Source organism: Sus scrofa, chromosome 15 (genome assembly GCF_054392235.1).
Source record: "Sus scrofa isolate SSC_HxYL_T2T_F1_AM1 chromosome 15, Sscrofa_HxYL_maternal_Yorkshire_Landrace_v2.0, whole genome shotgun sequence".
NCBI classification, from domain to species: Eukaryota; Metazoa; Chordata; class Mammalia; order Artiodactyla; family Suidae; genus Sus; species Sus scrofa.
Window position 1 is genome coordinate 135,329,901 of NC_139397.1, and position 10,731 is coordinate 135,340,631.

The window sequence follows — 10,731 nt, forward strand, 5'->3', positions numbered from 1 at the left end:
TGTGGGGACATATCCGAGGGTCTTGCCACCCCCAGAGTAAAGGCCCCCAAGGGGACAGGTTATGACCTTCAGGAAGGCCAGCCTAGCCAGCACCCCATCTTAGGCAGAGCAGAAATATGCCTGCTGCAGTCCTCCCCACTAGCCTCGGCAGGGGGAAGGGAGGGAAGGAGAGCTAAGAGGGAATGGACTGACTGCAAGATTGGAAGAGCCTGTGCAGTGAGACCCAGCTGGGCCCCGGGCTCCCTGATGAAAGCACTCACTGACCACACTGCCCCCTACACAATCAAAAGGAAGGAGAGTCTGTTCCCATGGCATCTCTGCTATTGCCATCCGGTGCATTAAAACAAGTTGACTCAGGGCCCTAGGACCTGGAGCGGGAGGTGGAAGCAGCTCCCCACCTACCAACTTCGACTCAGAAGGGGACCTCGAACCAGCCACCTCCTCCTCCTTTCCCCTTTCTAGTGAAGGGAAAGGACCTGAGACAGAGGAGGGGGGGGTGGGTGGGGCCTGATTGGCATGCGAGATTCTATTGGTCAGAGGAGATGCCGGTTAGGAGGGCACCTCGGTCGAGGATTGGCTGCGCGAGGAGGGGCGCGGCTCGGCAAAGACCGGGCCAAGGGGTGGGGCTGACGCTGCAGCTGGCGCAGCTCAGACTCTGAGCCGCCGCCGCCGAACCGCCGAGCAGCCACCTTCCACTGCCTGTTCCCGCGCCCGGGCCGGGGCTAGGCCCCCACCGCCGGGTCCCCGGGGGCTGCAGCAGCGGCGGCGGCGGCGGCGGCAGCGGCTCCGCCCGCGGTTCCCGCCGGGGCCCGGGCGCCGGCCCCGCTCTGCAGGATGGGCACGGTGCTGTCTCTTTCCCCCGCCTCCTCGGCCAAGGGCCGGAGGCCCGGCGGGCTGCCGGAGGAGAAGAAGAAGGCGCCGCCCGCTGGGGACGAGGCGCTTGGGGGCTACGGGGCGCCGCCAGTGGGCAAGGGCGGCAAAGGCGAGAGCCGACTCAAGCGGCCGTCGGTACTCATCTCGGCCCTCACCTGGAAGCGCCTGGTAGCCGCATCTGCCAAAAAGAAGAAAGGCAGCAAGAAGGTGACGCCCAAGCCAGCGTCCACCGGCCCCGACCCACTGGTCCAGCAACGCAACCGCGAGAACCTTCTCCGCAAGGGTCGGGACCCTCCCGACGGCGGCGGCGCAGCCAAGCCCCTGGCGGTGCCTGTGCCCACCGTGCCCACGACCGCTGCCACTTGCGAGCCGCCGTCAGGGGGCAGCGCCGCCGCACCACAGCCTGGTTCGGGCGGAGGGAAGCCGCCGCCGCCGCCGCCCCCAGCCCCGCAGGCAGCGCCGCCAGTACCTGGCGGCTCGCCGCGGAGGGTCATCGTGCAGGCTTCCACCGGCGAGCTGCTGCGCTGCCTGGGCGACTTCGTGTGCCGACGCTGCTACCGTCTCAAGGAGCTGAGCCCGGGCGAGCTGGTGGGCTGGTTCCGCGGAGTGGACCGCTCGCTGCTGCTGCAGGGCTGGCAAGACCAGGCCTTCATTACGCCCGCCAACCTGGTGTTCGTGTACCTGCTGTGCCGGGAGTCGCTGCGCGGGGATGAGCTGGCGTCGGCCGCCGAGCTGCAGGCCGCCTTCCTCACCTGTCTCTACCTCGCCTACTCCTACATGGGCAACGAGATCTCCTACCCGCTCAAGCCCTTCCTCGTGGAGCCCGACAAGGAGCGCTTCTGGCAACGCTGCCTGCGCCTCATCCAGCGGCTCAGCCCGCAGATGCTGCGGCTCAATGCCGACCCCCACTTTTTCACGCAGGTCTTCCAAGACCTCAAGAACGAGGGCGAGGCCGCCGCCGGCTCCGGGGGTCCACCCAGCGGGGGAGCGCCCGCGGCCCCCTCCTCCTCCTCAGCTGCCAGGGACAGCTGCGCGACTGGAGCCAAGCACTGGACTATGAACCTGGACCGCTAGGGAAACCCAAGGGCCGCCCCGCTTTCCGCCCCAGCCCCTGACACACACTCGGAGCCCCCCGGGACCATCAAGCCGCCGCCGCTGTTACAGCCGGTTCTAGCCGTGGCCCGAGAAGGAGCCGCCCCTGCCCCGCAGGGGAAGGTGGAGGCCAGGATGCCGGAGCCGCGGCGTCTGGATTTGTTGGGCTCAGGGTGGGGGTAGGGGGTGAGCGCGGGAGGGGACCCCCAACGTAACCCTTTCTATCTTCGTCCCCATCTCTTCAATTCTGCCCAGGTCTCCGCCTCCCCTTCTGTGTGTGACTGTAAGAAATGGGATTTGCCCATTTCTTCATCTCCTGTATCTTCACCTTCCCTCTCGCCTTTCCATCTCCATCCCTGCCTTTCCAGTTTCTGTTCCTTGGGTGTATTTCCGTCTGGATCTTACCCCCTACATGACTATCTCTCATTACCCCGTTTGTCTTTCTGCACCTGTGTCACCACCTCCCGTTCTCTTTTTCCTCGCTCCTGGTATTTGTCACCATTTCCTCTCCTGTCTGCCTTCCCCCCATCTGCTTGTGTCAGCTTGCATTTCTTCCCCCGACTGAGCCCCCCTTACTCTTCTCTCCGGACCAAAGGGAACATTATTTCTTAATTTGGATCGGCTGAGGTGGTGCCGCGAGAAACTGCAGCCCCAGGAGCCCAGACAAACCACCAGGATGGTCCTTCGCCCCACCCCCACCGCCTCTCCCTACCTTTTCCAACGTGTTGCATGCCGGGAGTTGGGGGGGAGGGGGATGCCAGCTTCAGGAGGCTGAGGTTTGGGGAAAAAAAATCAATCTAGGAGGTCACCCTGGCAGCGGCGGCGGCGCCTCAGTGGAAGGGTGGGAGGAGACAGAAAACTCTTCTTACTCTGAGGGAGGGGCACCCTTCTTCCTTATCCTTAGATGTACCCCCCTTTTAATTTATTTGGTGGTTTCAGAGGGAGGGGGGAGGGGTGGGGTGGGCCGGGAGCTGTCTGAGGTGCTGATCTGAGGTCGGACCGGAATTCTCCCGGGAGGGTACCAGGGACTGGTTTGGACCTGGTGCCATATCCAAGGTGCCAATGTTGAGGGCCGACGGTGCGGGCCGCGTTGTCTGTCTGTCCGTCTGTCCCGGAGAGAACTATAAAGCGCTGGAAGCGCCTGCAGATGTTTTTGCGCCGGCCTTTTTTTGGGCCCTGGGAGGGAGGGAGTGGGAGTGGAACTGTCACAGGCAGGGCAGAAGGGCCGCCATGGACCTAGTGCAGAAGGTCAAGTCCCTAAGGTTTTGCTTCCCCTCCTCTCGCTGGCTTCCATTTTACAGAGGGTAAAGTGAGGGAGTCAAGGCCTGGTGGTAAAGTTGAATTCCTGCCTTCCACGGACACCCCCCCCCCCCATTTTCATCTTGTCTGACCTATCTACTCATTAATGCCCAGGCCTTTTAGAGAATAAGTGATATGGACAGCAGAAGTTGTTTCCTTTTACAGAGCGGTTCGTTGAGGTAGCCCCAGCTAGTTATTGCTGCTTTTCTCTTCCTCCTCCATCTCTCCCTGCCATACATCCTATCTAGAGTCAGGTCAGGCCTAAGTCTGCCTTCATTCTCCAGTGGGGCCTGAAAGCCACACTTAGCCCCATACAATTTTCCCCACCCATGGAGCTGCTACAAGGCTGCTTCAGTCACACATCCACCTGGGGCAGCCTTGGGAGGCCCATCCCTACTTAAGACTCAGACACTGGTCCTTCATTCCAGGGAGGCTAGGACACAGGCAGCCTGTGAGACAGGAGCCATTTTGGGGGGTTGAAAGAAGAAAAGCTATTTGAGATTCCTCTTTTGTCACCGTTGCTTTCTTAACCACATAGCTAAGAGCCCCATTCACTATTTCATTGGCCCAAGGAGGCCTGGCTCCAGTAGAGCACTGAGCCTGGTCGCCACGGAGACCTCGGAGGCTCTGGAGAGAGAACCCAGAGAGGCCTGTAAAGAAAAGGCCCGCGTCCGCTGTCCGTGGTGCTGACGGGCGCGCTGGGACAGGGACAGGGCTTGCAGGAGCAAGAGGCGTTGCAGACTCGGCCTCAATTAGGTTTTCCGGGTAATTTAGGAGTAGGGTGTAATCCGTTCTGGTGGCGAGTTACAGGAGTCTGGACCCCAAACCCAGAAATACCGGCTCCTACTTGCTCTCATAGGAGGACAGACCTCGACTTTCCCCTGCCTGGCCCCAGCGCCCTTTCACCCGGCTTGGAGCCGGAAATCCCCAGTCCAGATTTGTGAATCGAGTTCCCGGGGCGAGGGGGCGGGAGAGGTGGGGAGAGCTGGCGGAAGGGAAGGCGGGAGCAGCCGCCCATTGGCTGGAATTTGGCGCAGTCAGCGAGGTGCCGTCATCTCTCTGGGTTTGGGAGGAGTGAGGGAGGAGCACTTGGGTCACCCGTGGCTGTCGCCATAGTAACCAGACTGAGCGGGCAGGGCCATCTTTCCACTCTCCCACCTCTGTCGGGCGGTGGAGGAAAACAATCCTGGTCCACCTTATTTGCAACTAGTTAGTGAGACTACTTGATTGGAATTTCTGCCTTAGACGAGCCTAACGGGGATGGGAAAGAGATCTGATAGCCTACAGATAGATCTGAGACCCCCAAACATTCTGCCCTTAGGGGCCCGCTAGATACTGCCCCTGAACTTATAAACACAGCACCCTTCCAGTTGCTGCACTCACTCGGGTGCACAGCGCCACACCCACCTCAAAGAACCTGTGGTTTGGCACTTGGAGACCTAGAATGAGAAAAAAAAGCCTCAGTGCAGGGTGTCAAATTAAATCTCACTTTCCTTACCATGCCCCAAGGCATGAGACACTGCCATAATCCGATTAGGAGGTGAGGGACTGGAGGAGGATCAGCATGAATACAAGGAAGAATTAGCCGCCTGGGTCAAACTTGGTCAGACTCCTGTTTTTTCAGGGAAGGGGGGGTTAAATGGAGAAAGGCTCAGAATAACCTTCTGAGAAGGCAAGATGAGAGGGGAGTAAATGCAGAAATAGAGTGAAGTCCCTTTATTGCCTAGAAGCGAACCTCTGGGAAGGTGTCCAGGCTGAGGTGGGAGGTGATGAAGAGGACCCAGAGCTCTAGAGTGAACCCAGCACAGGAGAGGGATGGACTGAGGAAAGAATGGAGATGGAGGATACAGACAGAAACCCAGCTGGAGCCATGACTCAGCACTTCCCCTCAGCAAAGGGCCTGAGGTGACTCTCCCATGGGGCAGCAGAGAGGAGAAGGGAGCAGGAAAGCAAATGGGCAAGTAAATAGTGATCTGACCATTTGCATGATACATGCTGAAACATCTATTGATATATGACACATTTTAACCTAGAAGCAGGTACATATGCACTTATAGTGATGAAATTTCATTCAGTTATAACACAGACACATCTCTACTCACCTTCCTTGCCCCTCTTCCTGGAGCAGAGGACATCCTGTCCTGAGAGATATGCTTGCCTGTCCCTGGAATACCCTGGCACTTATTAGGAAAGGAGAAGTAAAAAAAAATTTGCAGACATGTGGAGGGGTGTGTGTGTATGTGTGTGTGTATGTGAGAGAGAGATGGTTGTCAAGGTAACTGCTTTGCCTGCCAAGCAGGGTGCCCAGCAACCAGAGCATCTGGCAGTATCCAAGGGGACATCCTGTGGCCTCTACCCACTGAGACTCTGCCTCAGGCACCCAGATGGGCATCTCTGGAAGATTTCTACAACAGAGGCTGCCAAAGCAGCCCCTCTGAGCATGCCACCATGACCAGGGACATCTGGCAACCAAGGAGAGGCCTGACCTTCATGTGCCCCACTTAAGTGCTCCTTTTCACCCTCTTATACATTGTAAGCAATATTTGCCACAAATGCCCTCAAGACAGCCAGGGTTAAACTTTAAAGACCTTTATTAAGACCATGACCTTTCCTCTCAGCACCTTGCCAGACATCCAACAAGAAGGTCATCTATAACCACACAGGTTAGGTGTGTAAATGACGGATAGAAAAATTGCTTTAGTTCTGTGTGATGAAAGATTGGGTATAAGACAGATAAACTGCAGGGCACAGTCTCAGGATTCACCTTCCTTTGACCTGAGTTTGATATATTGATGAGGTTTTTAGAAGATAGATCTTTTTCACTTGCAGGCTCGCTGGCTGACTTTTCACTCCCTCAGCCCCGACTTCCTATTTTTTCAGCATTCAGGCTTAACCTCTCAATGTCTGGCTTAAAATTCTCCCAGTTCAGTTTGGGCTTTCACGGCATTTCTTTCTCCTTAGATCCTCCTCACTATTTCTTTAGCGAAGTCTCTTTCTACTTGGTGATATTGCCCACAGTAGTTACTCAGTTTTTACATGTCCCCCCCAACCTCCGCCTTTTTTTTTTTTTACTCTTTGGTCATAGTCTCCTGTGACTGACATCTATCTACCTTCAAGCCCATAAATCATAAAATTAGTCTGTGTGTGTGTGTGTATATATATATGGAGGGGTGATGATAAACAATGTAAATAGGAAAAGAGGTGTTACTTTCTACATTTTACTCCTTAAAAAATAATTTACACTTTATACCAGAAAAACACAGACTATCAAGAAAAGCAGGGAGTTCCCCTGTGGCTCAGCAGGTTATGAACCTGACTAGTATCCATGAGGATGTGGGTTCTATCCCTGACCTCGCTCAGTGGTTTAAGGATCCGGCATTGCTGGAGGTCCCATAGGGGATCAGTGGAACCGAATTTGACTAGCATCCATGAGGATGCAGTTTTGACCCCTGGCCTCTCTCACTGGGTTAAAGATCTGGCGTTGCCATGAACTGTGGTGTAGGTTGCAGACCTGGCTTGGATCTGGCATTGCTGTGGCTGTGGCATAGGCCGGCAGCTGTAGATCCAATTCAACCCCTAGCCTAGGAACTTCCATATGCTGCAGGTGTGGCCTAAAAAAAAAAAAAAAAAAAAAAAAAAAAAAGTAGGAAAGATGTCGTGGTGGAAAACTTGCTCTACCAGATATTAAAATTTATTATAGAACTAAAGCAGCTAAAACATAAGGCACTGAAAACAAGAATAGACATATCAATAAGCAGAATAGATAATCCAAAGCTCAACTGCAGCATACATGGGAACTTAACATATGACAAAGGCATCACTTCAAATCCACTGGGAAAAGATGGATTAGTTAGTAAATGGTTTTGGGACAACTGGGAATTCATTTATATGATGAAAAAAAGGTCAATCCTTCCTCATTCTTTACCCTCCAGATAAGTTCCAAATTGATTTTTAAAATACAAAGGAAAAAAAACTAAAAAAAAACTTAGACAAGAGAAAAATTGAAAGTATCTATTAGAAATTTAAATGCACATACTTTTCTACTCCAGAGTTTCAATTTCTAGTACTGACCCTAGAGAAATACTTAAATATGTGTACAAAGATTTTTTTGTATTATTGTTTAGAGAGAGATAAAATGGAATCAACCTAAAATATCCACTAGTAGGTTAGAAGTTTAAAACACGTTTGATATATTCAAATTACTGAATACCACAGTATGCAGATTAAAAGAATGGACTGGGGAGTTCCCGTCGTGGTGCAGCGGAAATGAATCTGACTAGGAACCATGAGGTTGCCGGTTAGATCCCTGGCCTTGCTCAGTGGGTTAAGGATCCACAGTTGCCGTGAGCTGTGGTGTAGTTTGCAGACCTTAGATCTGGCATTGCTGTGGCTGTGGTGTAGGCCAGCAGCTATAGCTCCGATGAGACCCCTAGTCTGGGAACCTCCATATGCCATGGGTGTGGCCCTGAAAAGACAAAAAACAAAAAGAAAAGAAAAGAAAAATGCATTGGATAGTAGGTACTGACATGAAAGATATCCAAAACATGCAGTATCAGTAGAAATTGCATAATGATATACACAGTACTATATCATTTATGCAAAAGCAAAACAAATCAAACTTTAATTTCTCTGTGTGTGTGTATAATAGAAGCTTAAGAAAGATACATATCACTCTTAATCTGTGACTTCTGGGAAGGAACTGGGATTGATGTTGTCTAAGAGATTTTCACCTTATCTGTGGAGTTTAATTTTTTTACATTAAGAATGTATTGGTATATTATTTGCATAATTAGAAAATAGGAATGTGACTAGTCAAATACTAAATAAAATACTTGAAGCAAATGTGGGTTTATTATTATTACTGCATTTTGGGTTGGGTGGAGAACATTTTTTTAGCGCTAGAGAGATCTTAAAGAAAAAGATTGATTCATCTGATGCCGTTGAAACTTTTGAATGTTAGAGAAATTGAGAAAAAGAACAATCACAAACAAGATTGAGAGTGTATGTACAACACAATAAATTTTCAATAGAAAAATAAAACTGTGAAGAGGTAATTCAAACCATTGTTTACACAAACAATGTAAATGATCAATAAACACATAGGAAGATACCAGACTTTGTTATTGACCAAAGAAATTCAAGTCAAAACAGCAGTGGGATATTGCATCTCTTACACTGACAAAGGTTATAAAAATGAACAGTTTCAACCATGACAAAAACATGGGGAAATGTGACCTTTTCCAGCACTGTTGTAGACATATATGTTAGCCCAGTCTTTTTGGAGAGCCTCTTGACTATTCATCAAAATGTAAAAGGCAGTATTCTCTTTGTCCCAACTACATTTCCAGAAATTTGCCCTAAGGAGCTAAGTGAGAAAGGACCTAAGACGAGGATACTTATTATAACGTTGTTTATAATAATAAAAAATTGAATGCCTCAGTAGGAGATTAAGTAAATTGTGGTAAATCAGTATTCATTGGGATATTATGGACCATTTAAATGATACAGTAATTTACATTAAAAATGACCATGACAGGAGTTCCCGTCGTGGCGCAGTGGTTAATGAATCCGACTAGGAACCATGGGGTTGCGGGTTCGGTCCCTGCCCTTGCTCAGTGGGTTAACGATCCGGCGTTGCCGTGAGCTGTGGTGTAGGCTGCAGACAAGGCTCGGATCCTGCGTTGCTGTGGCTCTGGCGTAGGCCGGTGGCTACAGCTCCGATTCAACCCCTAGCCTGGGAACTTCCATATGCCGCAGGAGCGGCCCAAGAAATAGCAACAACAACAACAACAAAAGACAAAAAGACAAAAGACACACACACACACAAAAAAAATGACCATGACAAAGTGAAAATAGTAGGTTAAAAGCAATATAATGTGGTCCCATTTGTGTAAACAGCTGTCCTCTTCCTGTCATTCAGATCTCAACTTAACAGCCACCTCTTCCTGATAACTTCATCTCAGCCCGCCCCATAGTCACCCTTCATCTTATGCCCCTGATTGATTTCTTCATGACGATTGTCCCTGCCTGATAATTTTTTGTTATTTATTTTGTATCAGGTCAATAAAAGGTCTATTTTGTTTACTGCTCGATTCCCTGTTCCTGGCAGTAGGCAGTCAATAGATATATATTGAATTAGTGTGTGTGTGTGTGTGTGTGTGTGTGTGTGTGTGAGACAGAAAGCTTTAGGATATTTATTAAAGTGTTAATGGTTATTCGAAGTAGAGGGAATTTAAATGATTAGTTTTACCCTCTTCTGAGTTTTTTAGTTAATTACAATGAATTGTACTATTGTTATTACCTAAATAGAAGAAGAAGAAAAGATAAAGAAAGAAAAAGAGAGAAATAAAGAAGAGGCGTTCCTGTCATGGTTCAGTGGTTAACGAATCTGACTGGGAACCATGAGGTTTCGGGTTCAATCCCCGGCCTTGCTCAATGGGTTAAAGATCCAGCATTGCCATGAACTGTGGTGTAGATTGCAGATGCGGCTCGGATCCCGCGTTGCTGTGGCTATGACGTAGGCCTGGTGGCTACAGCTTCTATTCGACCCCTAGCCTGGCAACCTCCATATGCTGCAGGAGCGGCCCTAGAAAAGGGGGGAAAAAAGACAAAAGAAAAAAGAAAAAAAAGAAAAGAAAGAAAGAAGAAAAAGTTAAAGGAAGGAGGGAAGAGGGAAATAGTGAGGCTAGGCAGTTCTGGAAAATGAGAGACACACATTCCTAGACCTGCCCTCCTCCCCTTTCATATATCTCCAAAGTGTCTTCACTGCTTTCCTCCTCCTCAAGCTATTTCCAAATCCCTAGGGTTTAAGAATGTCCCTTGCTGGACAAGAGAAGTGAGACACCTGTCTATTCCAGTGGGCATGTGTGTGTGTACACATACAGCACATGTAAACTACACACACACCCACACACCCAGAGCATGGGTGCCCACATACACACTCTTACAAGAATTCATCCAACACCCTTTAAAGAACACTTATCCATTTTTGCGTAAATGCCAAAGGAGACCCATTGTCCCTTATTCAAATAATAAAGCTAGGGGGAAGTTCCCTCTTCACATTAACTAATTCATATTTTTTTCTTAAACAGTAAGAATTAGCCAAGTCCCTGACACTTAGTCGATCTCAATAAATGGATAATGGATCAATGAACTAAAATAGTGACAGTGTGCATGTTTGTCTTTTGGTTCTCAATAAGTATGCAACTAAATATATATTTTTAGGACACAAGTGTGGTAGCTAACTTCTCCCAGATGTTTGCAATTTCTCTTCTCTTTCTGAATGTTCTTATTTTGTGCTGGGTTTGGAGATTAGGTTTTGTTTGGTTTTGAATTTTGTCCTGGTACTTTTATAATGTCTTTATTTCATTCTTCAATTTATTTTGGAATTTACTTTTGTATGTGGTGAGCAGTAGAGCTATAACTGTTTCCCCAAACGAACAGCAGGTTGCACAAACCTTTGAACAG

The 10,731-nt window shown here is 49.9% G+C and overlaps 1 protein-coding gene across 1 annotated transcript; it reads left to right on the top strand.

Annotated features, from left to right (window-relative positions):
* Positions 1-657: 657 nt before the first annotated feature.
* Positions 658-3,111, top strand: CDK5R2 (cyclin dependent kinase 5 regulatory subunit 2). Its single transcript, XM_021075291.2, has one exon. It carries the CDS (start codon positions 835-837, stop codon positions 1,945-1,947), a length of 1,113 nt encoding a protein of 370 aa, XP_020930950.2. The 5' UTR covers positions 658-834; the 3' UTR covers positions 1,948-3,111.
* The last annotated feature ends 7,620 nt before the right edge of the window (positions 3,112-10,731 follow it).

Bases quoted from the DNA above. Each gene is read 5' to 3' on its own strand.
- CDK5R2 (XM_021075291.2), top strand. From the start codon at position 835: ATGGGCACGGTGCTGTCTCTTTCCCCCGCCTCCTCGGCCAAGGGCCGG.